At 37.2% G+C, this 14,694-nt stretch overlaps 1 protein-coding gene across 3 annotated transcripts; it reads left to right on the forward strand.

Annotated features, from left to right (window-relative positions):
* On the forward strand, nucleotides 954-14,239 carry LOC109233311 (protein DETOXIFICATION 44, chloroplastic). 3 transcript variants are annotated; one of them, XM_019399147.1, is made up of 13 exons: nucleotides 954-1,455; nucleotides 2,266-2,394; nucleotides 2,484-2,626; nucleotides 2,882-3,017; nucleotides 3,640-3,736; nucleotides 3,834-3,934; nucleotides 4,910-5,073; nucleotides 5,458-5,529; nucleotides 5,669-5,785; nucleotides 6,073-6,168; nucleotides 6,889-7,010; nucleotides 13,519-13,616; nucleotides 13,680-14,239. In XM_019399147.1, the coding sequence occupies exons 1-12, from the start codon at nucleotides 1,020-1,022 to the stop codon at nucleotides 13,580-13,582; spliced, it is 1,677 nt and encodes a 558-aa protein (XP_019254692.1). In that variant the 5' UTR covers nucleotides 954-1,019; the 3' UTR covers nucleotides 13,583-13,616; nucleotides 13,680-14,239. The 3 variants fall into 3 exon arrangements, with proteins under 3 accessions (XP_019254692.1, XP_019254691.1, XP_019254690.1); XM_019399146.1 differs by having other exon boundaries at nucleotides 13,519-14,239; XM_019399145.1 differs by lacking the exons at nucleotides 13,519-13,616; nucleotides 13,680-14,239 and adding an exon at nucleotides 12,689-13,500.

The following is a 14,694-nucleotide window of genomic DNA, read 5'->3' on the forward strand; positions in this document are numbered from 1 at the left end:
GGGCGTGGGATGTGGAGAGAGAAACGTGGGGTGTGTGTGGAAGATACGTTAGAGTGATTTTAGGATACTAATTATTATCATTAATTCCCTTAAAATGTGCATAAATGGTAATTGGTATATAAAATGTAATTATAGTAAAACTTGAGTAAGAAGGGTAATATAGTTTCATATAGTGTATAGGAATATAAAAATCTCTTTATTTTATATTAATACTATTTTCCTTTTAGTTTGAATATTTAAAAATAATCTAATCTTAAACCTTTTATTTTATCTTTACTGATATAATTTTATAAGCACAAGAATATCAAAATATATTTTAGCTCACAATTTTTAAATTTCTTAAGTATCGTTAATCTCTTCATGCTCGTTCCAAGCTCGAAGTACCATTTGCACAAATAAGAATCCCCTTTTCAATCAAACAAGATCACATAAGATGAAACGAAGGGATTAACAAATATACCTAAAATAAAAATTTGAAGGTCGAGTATTAGGATTGTAGGTTAGGAGGTATTTGAGTCTATTTCTATTTCTTACCTATGTGAGGCTAGTCTAATAGGATTTTTGTCTTAGACTGCTAGTGATTAATATTGTGTTCTCACTACTCTTCTGTTTTTCACAGTGCCGGATCTATTTACTGGTTATTACTTTTGCTCTATTTTCTGATCTTTATGATGTTGTTATTATTCCTTTGGTATCGGTTGATGATACTGATATATTGTCTCTTTTCGTCTTTTTGAGTCGAGAGTCTTTAGGAAACAACCTTTCTATTCTCTCGGGGTAAGGATAAGGTCTGCGTACATATTCGTTTTTCCATTTGTTGTAGTTATTGTTGTTGTATATCGTAAGTGTACGTACAGTGTAAGTAGCGTACTAGTGTACTACTAACAAAATGTTGGAAAAGATATTTTATTGTAGAAATCGCATACCAGCCGTTAATTCAGTTGATAACCAAAACAAACTGATATTTATAAAAAAATCCGGATTCTATTCACCGTCTTTCTTCTCCCAAATAAGCAACAATGGCGTCTGCTCTTTACCACCAAAATAATCCCTTATTTACACGGTCTCTTCACCATAACAATTATAATTACAATTATTTTTGTTACTCTACTATTCTTCCATTAAAGAGTAATAATACTAATTGCTCTGCTCGACTGCGTACTACACTAATCAAATCTTCTAGGGACAAAAATCGTACTGTTCTATCCGAAACTTCAGTCGATAATTCCAATTCCAATTGCAAGTCCGATTCGGGAGAAAGTCGGGTCAAGAGTCCGGATCCTGACCCAGGACCCGATACAGACATTCAGTCATCATTGTTGGATTCGGTTACTTCCCTTCTGAAATTTGATGGAATTGGATGGGAGATTATGTCCATTGCGTTGCCAGCGGCGTTAGCTCTTGCTGCTGATCCCATTACTTCACTTGTTGATACTGCATTTGTTGGACATTTAGGTACTTTTATAGTATCCTTTTTTTGTTATGGTTATGTTCTCCAGTGAGCTGATAAAAAATTCAATTCCAATCCTGCCTCTGCCAAGGGATCATAGTAGAACATTATGACTAGCTGATAGCTGTTTGATTTAAACTAGCTGCTGAGACGGGGTAATTTCATAGATGGTCACTCAACTTTTCCTTTATTGCACCAAATTCACTAAATTATTTTTTTAACGAAAAAGCTACTCAACTTTGTCTAAGTATCACATAAAGTTACTAAATAACTTTTTGCAACAAAAAAGTCACTCAATGTTGCCTATGTATCGTGCAAAATGTATTGTTTGTTTCCTCCTAGTGACTGTTCTATAATACTCCGGCAAAATTGAATGACTTTTGAGTAACAAAAAAATAGTTTAGAAATTTCGTGATACTTAGGTAAAGTCTGTGGCTTTTTTGTTACAAACAGTAGTTTAGTGACTTCGTTGCAATACAGTGAAAATTGAGCCATCATCCATGAAATTAACCCTGGAGGAACCATTACTTAACTTGTTTGATTTAATGTGAAATAGTTACTAGGATTAAGATGAAAGTTAAAAATGTGCTTTACTTACTATTTACAATTTGGTAAATGTATAACTAGTTTAAATACTGTATAAGTGGGTTGCAACTAAAGTTTAGTTAGAGGATTGGGTCCCACTCTAAGAAAATAGGTATTGTTCCGACATGGCTGAAATAAAGTAGGAGAGGATAACATTTTGAAATGATGAAGTACAACATTCTGGTTGGTGTTTCGTGTTTGTCTTACTTATGTATGCCTGTGTTTTGTAGGATCGGTTGAATTGGCAGCAGTAGGTATTTCGGTATCAATTTTCAATCTCATCTCGAAATTATTCAATGTTCCTTTGCTCAATGTCACAACTTCTTTTGTTGCTGAAGAGCAGTCATTAATTGCTAAAGGTGATTGATCGTTTGTCAAAGCATCTATGTTTAATTTATCAAACATTCTGCATTTACCTGATATGAATTATATTTTTTTCTTAAACTAGGTCGCCCACCTGGTTCACAAAGCAAAATACTACTTCCTTCAGTATCAACTTCTTTACTACTTGCTCTTGGCCTTGGCATTGCAGAAACTGTTGGACTTTCTTTTGGATCCGGTTTCCTGATGAATACCATGGGTATATCTGTTGTATGTCTTAATTTGTAAAAGAAATTTATTTTCTCTGAGGACTAAATTTTTCTCTTCCAATTCCCAAGTCGTAAGCTATTGAGGGCATTTTTTGTTTGGGTTGTATATCTTGGAGAATGACACTGTGATGAACCTATTTAGCCACTTGGAGTTATGCTTCCCCTTTTTCTGTGCATGGTATATAGCCCATGTATCTTGTTGTTTTCTGAAGATCTTCCGTGTGTAAATCTATTTGGGATTTTTGATGTGTTGCAGGATTCACCAATGCGTGTACCAGCTGAGCAATTCCTCACAATGCGGGCCTTTGGAGCTCCACCAATCGTAATAGCACTTGCTGCTCAAGGAACTTTTCGTGGATTTAAGGACACAAAAACTCCTTTATATGCTGTGGGCAAGTATCAAAGATTTCCAAATACTTCTCTAATCTACATAAAACAAAGGCCAAGTGCAATCTGTCCTGACATCTTGTGTCTAATATTCATGTTTCATAAATATTATTTATGGATTGTTGGATAGATAACCATTTCAAGCTGTTCACTTCTGTTGGATATTGACTGCTCATTGAGAAAGTTGAGATGGACATATTTTGTTTATATGGACCCCACTTTTAGTTGAGCTAAATGTTGTTATTAAACCTCAATATATAGTAAGCTTTCATACATAAGTAACGTTCCAACAATATAGGTGAGTAGGCACTACTTTACATGTTGACTAAATTTGATTTTATACATCTTGATGAAGTAGGGATAAGATCCAAGTTTTATCAAAGACTTGTTTAGCTTAGTTACTATAGAAAACAACTCTTGGGAATGCTACTACCTTGTGGGATGTGCTAGAGTATGGCTTTTACATTAACAAATTATTGTCTTCACTTGAGCATGCCCCCCCCCCCCCCCTTCAGTATGGTCTGCTAAATATGGCTCTTCTTTTGTTATGGCCCAAATATTTAAGTATAATCTTTCCTTTGTTCTTCTACTTCCATATCTGACAAAGAAACAGTTCTGGATTTTCAGGAGCCGGTAACTTGCTAAATGCATTATTGTCTCCAATTTTGATATTTCCCTTTGGTTTTGGTATTAGTGGGGCAGCAACTGCTGCTGTGATATCTGAGTATGTTGGTGATGCGGTAAACCTTTACTTTGTACATGATATAACTTCCTGACCATTGTCTCTATCTTATTTTTTATTTGATCTACATTTTTACCAGATACTTGACTGCTTTTATCCTTATGTGGAAGTTAAATGAAAAAGTGCTTCTTATTGCTCCAGACATTGACGTGGGAAGATTTGCTCAGTATCTTAAATCTGGTACTTTCTTGGAAACTGTTAAAACAACACCTGAATCAGGCTACCTTTTGTAGTTAACAAAGAAACTTATGATGAAAAGGCTCCATTTAGTGTGGATAATGCGTTTGACACGATATTCAAGTATGTCCAACTGAATCTCCTATAGGAGCAGCTAGTGAAACTTGAAATCGGTATATCTGTAGATAAATCCATGCACAGTTGAAGATGAATACTTCAAATGAGAAAATGATTGAAGATGTCAATATGATTTCATTCAAATTTGAAGATTGAGTAATGGGAAAATGATGAAGATACAGCGAATTAATTTAAGAAAAAACTAATGCTCTCTCTGGATATATATGATATAGAAACCTTTGGTTAATTCCTAGTCCACTTTACTTTTGCGTTTGTTGAGCATATATTCTTTTTAGGCATGGAAAATCAGTATTTGGATAGAGCACCTTATGTTGCAAATAGGATACTTAACAAACAAAACTTATCCCTGTTGTAGTGGATATGTCACTGTACTGCTTGAGATGTATTCCACTATCTTAGATGCTTACAGAAAAGGGGGGTGGATATGAACATAATACATATGTAGCATGAATTCAAGTGAATTGTCCAATGTCTCTATGAAAGATCATATACGAATCTGTTCTGATCATGAGCACATTTATAAATCTTAGTGAACCATATCATTTAATCAATAGCATTTTTAAATTGATACAGCATAAACATAATCTCTTGCCCTTTAATGAAACTAACAACTTTTATAGATTCTTTAGATCTGTTTCAAGAAAAAGGACTCCATGTACTAAACATATAAAGTAACATTTGGTCTTTGAGCGACTGCAGAATTTCGCATGTCTAAACCTCGTGGAAAGATAATTAAGAGTTTCTCTTGTGGACTTTATCAGAATACTTGGAAATGCTTTAGCTTATTCAAAATAAAAGATCAAACCTATCTTAGGTTAAGCTTGTTCTTATCTTTTCCAGGTTCCCTTCTAATAGGGAGGACTTTAGCACTTCTAATTACCACTACGCTATCAACAGCAATGGCAGCACGAGAGGGCCCCATTCCTATGGCTGGTCATCAGATCTGTGTTCAAGTTTGGCTAGCTGTATCTTTGCTAACTGATGCCTTGGCACTTGCTGGGCAGGTGAGCATACTTTGACTAAACTCTTTCTTTTCTTTTCCATTATTTATCGCTTTATTGAATAGTTTTCAGAGAAGTTCTCAGCAGCTCCATTTTTGCATCAGTGAAAGCCAAATACTATTCAATTTTATAGTGATTAGGACCTCAATTGTGCTTCCCTGTAACAGATGGAACTACATCTCTTGAATCTCTTCTTTTAATTCCTTTTTTTTTTTTTTTTGGTTATCACTTACCTATGAAGTCGCAGGCTTTTCTTTAACTGAAGTTCCCAACGAGGTCATATTTAGAAAATCTCCATGGAATTATTGCCTGCAATCTTTAGTTACGAAATAGGAGTTTAATCTTTCGTTGTTTTCTTGATTGCATTCTTATTCTGTTGATTTTTAGGCTCTCCTTGCCAGTGGAGTTTCTCAAGGTAATTATGGCCAAGCACGAGAAGTGGTTTATAAAGTTCTACAGGTAACTTGGGTTCCTACTCCAGTCTCCAGTTCTCTTTATTATTTCTCAACTGTGATTACTGACTCAGCTTTTAAGAGAAAACATTAAGAACAGAATATGGACTTACTACATCTTTTACTCTTTATGTGAATTATGTCAGATTGGTGCATTGACAGGAGTCACCTTAGGTTTTAGCTTGTTCGTTGGTTTTGAAGCGCTCTCCGGCTTATTCAGCTCAGATTCTGAAGTCCTGGAAATTGCCAGATATGGTACTCTGGTATGAAAGTCTTATCCAGATTTTTCAGCATTTTTCCGGTGGATTTTGAACCCCAAAACTGTAGCATGTTCCCCAAAGTTGACATATATTTATGTTAGACTACAATTCCTGCTTTGCACCAGCTAGGTAATTTCTTTATCATGAAATAGTTTTGGTCATTTAGAAGTAATTACACAGCTGTCATTTCTAACCTTGTAGAAAGTTGTCAGGTTTCATTATCTAGATTAACTTGATATTTGAATGATAAGCTACTCATTCTTTTCTTATTAATATGATTTATTGGACAGTTTGTTGCTGGATCTCAGCCAATAAATGCCATTGCCTTCGTTCTTGATGGGCTCTATTATGGTGTTTCAGACTTTGAATTTGCTGCATATTCTATGGTAAACATTATTGCACATTTCTGCTTCTTTTTTCAGAAAATAGTATTCTGACCTGCGAAACCAGAAATAGAGCCAGAGTAGAAACAAAGTGAGAAGCAAGAATGTAAACTTTTACACTGGAGGACCTACTAAATGTTTAGATATATACTTAGTTTTTCCTTAATTGAATAACTATTAGCGCCAGCGGCAAATGAAAAGGAAAAAATTTAGCAGTCTATATGGTTCAATGAGGTGATCAGAATGTTGAACAAAAGAAATCTTTACATGATATTTGTATTTCTGGTTAGGCTTTTGATTTTTCAGTAACACTATGTATGAAGACGCCTGGAAGGAAACGTCTAGAGAAGAGTTAAAAAAAGGATCAAGCAATAAGTTGTCCTGGAAGCTGATTATGCATAGTAATGAATTATTGTCCCAACTCCCAAAGTTGGTTGCTACATGTTCTAGGGTCTTTGCTACTAATGAATAAAGTAAAGCCTAGAACATACATTTCAATTTGAGTTGGCTGGACATTTCAATTTGAGTTGGCTGGCTTTTAGCCAATCAATGAGATGCTGCTTGAATATTCTTGAATTGGTGTATCTAATTGAATGTGATCCAAGGACCAATTGGGGGGAAAAAGATGGTGGATTTGGAGTGTCCTACATTATGACCGACAAGATAAATATCGTTAGATTACGTTCTCTCCTTCTGATTCAGCTTCCTATATTTGTCAAACAGTTTCTGATTGGACTAGTCTCCTCAATCTTCTTACTTATGGCTGCGCCTTCATTTGGTCTTCCTGGAGTCTGGGCAGGACTTTTTCTCTTCATGACTTTGCGTGTTATAGCTGGATTTTTGAGGTAAATCTCTCTGTCTATCTCTTTCGTCAACCTTAGAGAGAATTTTGGTAATTTTACAAATTGAACTAAGATGCATTTTATCGTAAATGCTGTTTTAGTTTTTTTATTTGGTTAATGAAGTGGCATAGTCTTAGTCAGTTGCTTAATGCTGTAATGAATAGTAAAAAGCCTTTGTTTTACCATTTTAACTGTATTATTCATTATTTGAAACCTATATTTGTTTCACTATGCTCCCAGACACATTTCCCGAGACATTCTCTCTCCTACTTCCTAGGACTGTAGAATAACCTTTTCCGGTGTGATCTCCCACCGGAATTCACCACCTTTCTTTCTTACATTTTCCAGAATCCATCTAATCTGATCTCCGTTAATTCACACGTTATTATGGGCAGCGATACGATTTATTATAACGCAGGATTTAAATCATTTGACATCACAAAAAGTAGCTCTAGGTCTGAAATATGGTTCGAATGGGTGGAACGGAGTAGGAAGCTGAAGAGGACAGCATATGTTAGTCTTAAAGTCATGAAATGGGTGACAGAGGTATTTAATGTGGCATCAAAGGAACACAACAGGGCAATAAGGAGATGGAATATGAAAGACAACCATGCAGAATTTTATTGTAATCTTAAATACAATGAATATGGTAGGTACATCAGCTTCATTGCCGTACAAGGGGAGAACAGGTCCATCATTATTACACCGGAAATTTCATTAAATGCAGGATGGGGAGACAGAGTCAAAAAAATTCAAAGGTTCATAAATGTCCCAGATATAGAAAGGAATGTTCAGACTGTAAGAAACCCTCACCTGGAGTCATCCTATACTGAAGCAGTCAGAACTAACAGATGGACATCAGAAGGAACGAGATCCTCTCCAATCAAATGCAACAGGTCCAAAGTTATAATTCCTGGAGGTTCAGAACTATCGGACAAAGATGTACTGAGCAGATGTATAGTAGGAAGAGTCATGACTTCCACGAAGGAGACTCCAACTTTGAACGATATCAGGAGATGGGCTTGTAACACATGGAAATCCACCATCAGTGTCAACGTGCACGAGATGAACGACTCACTGTTTTTATTCGAACTCCCCTCAAGGAAGGAGGCAGAACATATTCTTATGGGAGAGTGGCATTGGAAGAAGTCCAAAGTGCATCTTGATTGGTGGAAACCTACCACTGGTTGCTGGTCAGAAAAGATGAAGCGTGATTGGGTGTGGATTAGGCTTTTGGGTCTTCCCGTTAATCTATGGTCAGAGGCAGTGTTCAAAGTAATAGGCGACCAATGTGGGGGATGGATTGAAACGGAGGAGGAGACAACACTCAAAAATCATCTACGATGGGCAAGAATTAAAGTGAAGGGAGATGGAAGCAAGGTACCAAGAGATATACAAGTGGAAAGTGATGGGTTTTTGTACAAAATCCCCATCTGGTGTGAAGTTCCGGCGATGGTAACAGTAGTTTCACGGGAGGTCGACGATGGAGGGCAAGGTCTGATGGGTAATAGGGGAAGGCAAAGTCTGTTGGTTAATAGGGGAAATCTTCTAGGAAAGGGGGCTAATACGACACTGCAGTACCCTAATCACGTGGGTACATCGAAGGAAGGGGAAAATTTGAAAAAAAATAGCACGTGTACCAGAGGCACGTGAGAATATTACTGCTTCTTTTAATGAAGGTTTGGGCCACAAACAAGTAATTAGTTTGGGCCCAAAATCGACAGACCCATCAATTGAAAATTGCTACAAAGGTCCAAATCCATCAGCCCAATCTGAGGAACCTATTTTGAAAGATCCACTGCTAATTGAGATTATGGCTATTGGACCAAAAATGTTCAATAGAAAATGACAGGAACGATCTTACGCTGGCAGCAGAAGTCGGAATTTTCGAGGGAACTGACGAGGAGAATTTCTCGATCCAAGCTGACAAAGAAAAGGCCATGGTGATAAGTGCAGAAAAGGAACGCTCAACGACAAAACACCAGCAATTCGACAACATGCAGATTGGGGAGGGGAGTATAACAGGGGATTGGGCCATAGAAGAAGCTCTACCTCTAATCTCTCTAGTCAATGAAGAAGATAACGACCCAGATTTTGATACACCAATTTGGGTACACCAAAATATCATCAGATTGAGCAAAGAGTTCGGGGTGGATTTTCAAGGGTGCGAGGAAGAAGCACTTCAGTTATTTATGAAGATTGATGGTAAGAGACGAGAATCAATAGTGTCAACAACGATGACAATGGAGGCAGTCACTCCAAAAAAGAAAGGAAGTAAAGAAGTGAGAAACCTAGACATTGGGAGCAAGTTCAAAAGTAATTGTACTAGAAGCAAGGGGGGATATCTTGCCATTGATAGTGAATGATGATCAAAATTGTATCTTGGAATGTTAGGGGTCTAAATAGATTTAGAAAGAGGGAGTTGATAAAAAATATGGTTCATAGCTGGAAAGCGGATGTTTATTGTTTTCAGGAGTCCAAGATAGAAGGGGAAATAAGGGAAATAGTTAGAGAACTATGGGCATACAGGTGGGTGAAATTTGCTCAGTTAGAAGCAAGTGGAACTAGGGGGGGTATCCTTATCATGTGGGACAGTAGGGTATGGGAAGGGGAGATTAGCAGCTTGGGTATGTATTCCATCACATGTAAGTTCATTGGTAAGTCACAAGAGTTTGATTGGCATTTGTCTAGTGTATATGCTCCTAATGATAGAGTTGAAAAAGAAGAAGTATGCTGGGAGTTAGGTGCTACTAGGGGTCTATTCTCTGGGCCTTGGGTAGTGTGTGGGGACTTTAATACAGTCAGGTTTCCATCCGAGAAGAAGAATTGTAATAATTTCACTAGATCGATGGAGGAATTTACAGGATTCATTGAGGATATGGGGTTAGTAGACTTGATGCTAGGAGGGAAGTTCACTTGGAGGAAAGGGGTTAATCATAACATTGCTGCTAGGTTGGATAGGTTCCTTGTCTCTGAGAAATGGGATGAAGGCTTTCGAAATATTAAGCAGTCAATCTTGCACAGGGTCACTTCAGACCACTCCCCGCTGATGCTACAATGTGGAAATTGGGAGCCAGTGAAATCTTACTTCAAATTTGAGAACTGGTGGCTGTTGACTGAAGGCTTCAAGGACAAAATTAAAAACTGGTGGAATTCTTTCTCTTGTGCTGGTAGGCCAGATTATGTCCTTGCTTTCAAACTGAAAGCTTTGAAGGGGAAACTTAAAGAGTGGAGCAAATCAACACAAGGTAACTTGGATATGCAGAAATTGAACATCCTCAACCAACTTGCTGAACTAGAGGAGACTCAAGAGCTTAGGATCCTGAATGAGGAAGAAATTCATAAGAAAACTACTTTACTGTTGGATTTTGAGGAAATTGCCAGAAAGGAGGAGATAGCATGGAGGCAAAGGTCTAGAGCTATTTGGTTGAAAGAAGGAGACAGAAATACTAAGTTTTTCCATAGGACTGCAAATGTTCACAAAAGGTACAACAACATTGATAAGCTACTAGTTAATGGGGAAACTGTGGAGAATCCAGAAGACATCAAGAAGGAAATAGTCACTTTCTATCAAAACCTATACACTGAGACTGAGGAGTGGAGACCACAATGTAACTTAAGAGAATGCCCAACCATTAGCCTAGAGGATAACCAGATGCTACTGAGCACCTTTGAACCACAGGAAATCTGGGAGAGTGTCAAAGCATGTGCAGGGGACAAGGCTCCTGGCCCCGATGGTTATACTATGGCTTTCTACACTAAATGCTGGGAAGTAATCAGTCCAAAGGTGATTGCTGCTGTACAGAATTTTCAAGAAAATAGAGTCTTTGAAAAAAGCTTCAATGCCACCTTTGTGGCTCTAATCCCAAAGAAAGTGGGAGCTAAGGAATTGAAAGATTTTAGACCTATCAGCCTGATAGGTAGCATCTATAAAATAATTTCAAAGATTCTGACAGAGAGACTCAAAAAAGTGATGTGCAAATTGGTGGATACTCAGCAGATGGCCTTTATTAAAGGCAGGCAAATAATGGATGCTATTCTCATTGCTAATGAGTGTGTAGATGCTAGAATGAAGAGCAAAAATCCGGGGCATTCTGTGTAAGTTGGACATAGAAAAGGCATATGATCACCTAAACTGGGAGTTTTTGTTGGGAATTTTGCTGAAGTTGGGCTTTTGCTGAAAGGTGGATCAGCTGGATCAAATTCTGCATTAGCTCTGTAAAATTTTCCATTCTGATTAATGGTGCACCTGTTGGATTTTTCTCATCTCAAAGAGGATTGAGACAGGGGGACTCTATGTCACCCTTCTTATTTATTCTTGCAATGGAAGGTTTAAACAACTTGTTTAAAATTGCCAAAGCTAACAACAGGATTAGGGGGTTCAGGGTGAAATCTAGGCAATCAGAATTATTGGAAATCACACATCTGCAATATGCAGATGATACACTGGTGTTTTGTGATGCTAGTAGGGATCAAATGCTATCTCTGAGAGTGGTTTTCATCCTTTTTGAAGCTATATCTGGATTACACATTAACTGGAATAAGAGTTTCATCTATCCAGTTAATGAAGTAATGGAGATACATAGCTTGGTGGGAATCCTTGGAGGTAGAATAGGAGTGCTGCCAACTGCTTATCTGGAATGCCACTAGGGGCAAAAAGCAAATCAAAGGGGATATGGAATGGAGTAGTAGAGAAATGTGAGAAGAAGTTAGTTAGTTGGAAGAGCCAATATCTATCCCTGGGAGGAAGATTAACCCTCATTAACAGTGTTCTTGACGCCATGCCTACTTACATGATGTCCTTATTCCCAATGCCCGCAAGTGTAGTGAAAAGACTTGATGTTCTGAGAAGAAACTTCCTATGGCAAGGCAGCAGTGAAAAGAACAAAATCCATCTGGTCAGATGGAATATCCTTACAGCCAGCAAGAAGGAAGGGGGAATGGGGATCAGGAATCTGAAAATCCAGAACCAAAGTTTGATGATGAAGTGGCTATGGAGGTTTGCCACAACAGAGCAATCTTTGTGGAAGAATGTAATCAAGGCAAGGTATGGGATGGAAGGAAATTGGACAACTAAACCTGTAAATAGTCCCTATGGGGTAAGTTTGTGGAGGTCGATAAGAAATTTTTGGCCTAAACTCAGTAACAAATCCAGCCTCAAAGTTGGAAATGGAATGAAAACATCTTTTTGGGAAGATATATGGCTTGGGCAAAGAACACTGAAGCAACTTTTTCCGGATATTTTCAATTTGAATCAACAACAAGGATCATCTGTTGCAGAGGTGTGGACAGGCCAAGGGTGGAACCTCACTTATAGAAGACTACTAAACGATTGGGAAATTCAGAGATTGATAGCTTTCTATAACACTCTAGTACAATTCAAAGGAACTTCCAATATTGAGGATCGTGTGATCTGGCAAGGGGGTAGAGAAGGCAGATTCTCTGTTAGATCAGCTTATAAGGAGTACAACCATTCTAACAACCAAATTGGTTGTTGGCCTTGGAAGTTGATATGGAAAGTTAACATCTCATACAAAGTTGCATGTTTTACTTGGCTTTTAGCAAGAGAGGCAATCCTGACACAAGATAACCTCATCAAGAGAGGATATCAGTTGGGATCCAGATGTTATTTATGTGAAGAACATGAGGAGACAGTTAACCATTTTTTTTCTGCACTGCAGAGTCACTGACCAACTATGGAAGATATTCATCAACCTGAGGGGGATTCGATGGGTCATGCCTGGAAGAATTCGGGAAGTTCTAGCTAGCTGGAAAAGAGATGGTGAACAATCCAGTCAGAAAGAGAGATGGAAGATTGTCCCTGCTTGTATATGGTGGACAATTTGGAAGGAAAGGAATCAAAGATGTTTTGAAGACAGCCATAGTCCTATACAAAAGCTGAAGATGAGCTGTCTAGTGCTCTATTTTTTTTGGTGTAAACAGGAGTATTTAGAAGAATGTGAAAGTATTTTTGAAGTTTTAGACTTTTTATGAGATTCAACAGAGAACTAGACTAGAATAGAACAAGAATCTCTTCTGTACTCCCTCTTGTAATTATGGATGGATACACTGGTTTAGTGTATGCCACCTTTTATATTAATACAAACATGTTACCTTTTCAAAAAAAAAAAAATTCATTGTTTGAAAGTTGTAGGTTGAATCAAAGCCTTAGATTTCTGTATATTTCTAGGAAAAAAGCAATGGCTTTTGCTTGGTTTATTTGATTTTTGTCCTTGAGTGTTTGAGTCATAATATGCCACTTGCAGCAAGGTGAACAAAATCTATTTTTGGTAATGCAGGTTATGAATCTCTCCAATGATCATTATTAATCTCTTTAGTACAATTAGCTTTAAGAACTCTCATATGGCCTAGTTACTGGCCAAGTGGTTATGCCTCTAAGTCACCATTAAATGGAGAATGGTCTAAATCGCTATGTTCATGTCATAGCCTTTTCTTTTCTATAGTGTTACCTTTCAGCAAGAAATTTTTGACAAGTACTTGTGAATAGCAGGTTACAAACAAGAGATGGACCATGGAAATTTCTTCGATCAGATATGGAAGAGGATGGTGTCTGACTTTCAATGAGCAAGTGATTCATTCTCTATAATGGTCAGCAAACTCCATTAGGCTTATGCTAAGGATTGTGTGAATTGCTGATCATACTTTACACAGGCTTTTGCAGATCTTGACAAAATTGAACTCCTGATTTCTGTAAAACCATTCAACAGTACAGGCATGTTGATTTCCTCAGTCTCTTTGGTCTCTATTTAGGGGCTGACAATTTAGGTTCGAGAATGCTATTGTGAAGGTTTCAAGAACAACCATCTTTTACAAAAACCTATGATCAAGCAACATCATCTGACTGACCATTAGAAAAGTCTAGCTACATTCCAACTTGGAAAAATTTCCTTTCCTTTTGCTCCATGTTGTAAAATAATTCAAAGAGAGAAGGCTTTGGGTCATCAGTCAAGTGATATTTGTAAATTTGAACAGCTTATTTCACGTATATCAATTGTATACTAATGTAAAAGAGTATCATTCTTCATGTACTCTCTTTCTGGATTTTTCAAGATTTGTTATTTCCTCTTTTGGTGTTGAGACAGCATTTGTAAGCTCCAAAACAAATGGGCTGAAATAACCTAATTCAGAACCCAAATCAGTAGCTACACTGCTACACCAACATGTAATAGGAGGAATAAAGATTTCATTTGAAGTTCTACCAGCTTTATGTATTTCCTTTTCTTATAGTATTGAAGTAAAACATACAGAAACAATGCAGGCTTCATTTTATTTTATGTTGTTTTTCTACTGAGAAGTCATAGGCTCATAGCTCCCTTTACTGGATTGCGGATATTTCTGCAGATCATCCCAAAATACCATCTCAGGTTTTGAGCCGACATTCTTGCCGGGTGAAAACATGGTCAGTGGGGATTCATATAGCCGACCCTAACTTGTTTGGAATTGAGGCAATATTGTAGTAGTAGTAGTAGTATCCTTTCCTGCTTTGCGAACTGAAATAGAATCTACATGATCTTGAATGGCACATGACAAAAAGGCACATTAAAACCAGAAGTCATCCAATTCATCTGCATTCTTATGGAATTCCTTTTTTTTTTTTTTTTGGCTACAAAAGATGTATATGACATATATATATCTTCACCATATTAAAATTAGATATTTCTAGTGA

The sequence above is a fragment of the Nicotiana attenuata genome, chromosome 10, assembly GCF_001879085.1.
Source record: "Nicotiana attenuata strain UT chromosome 10, NIATTr2, whole genome shotgun sequence".
Lineage (NCBI taxonomy): Eukaryota > Viridiplantae > Streptophyta > Magnoliopsida > Solanales > Solanaceae > Nicotiana > Nicotiana attenuata.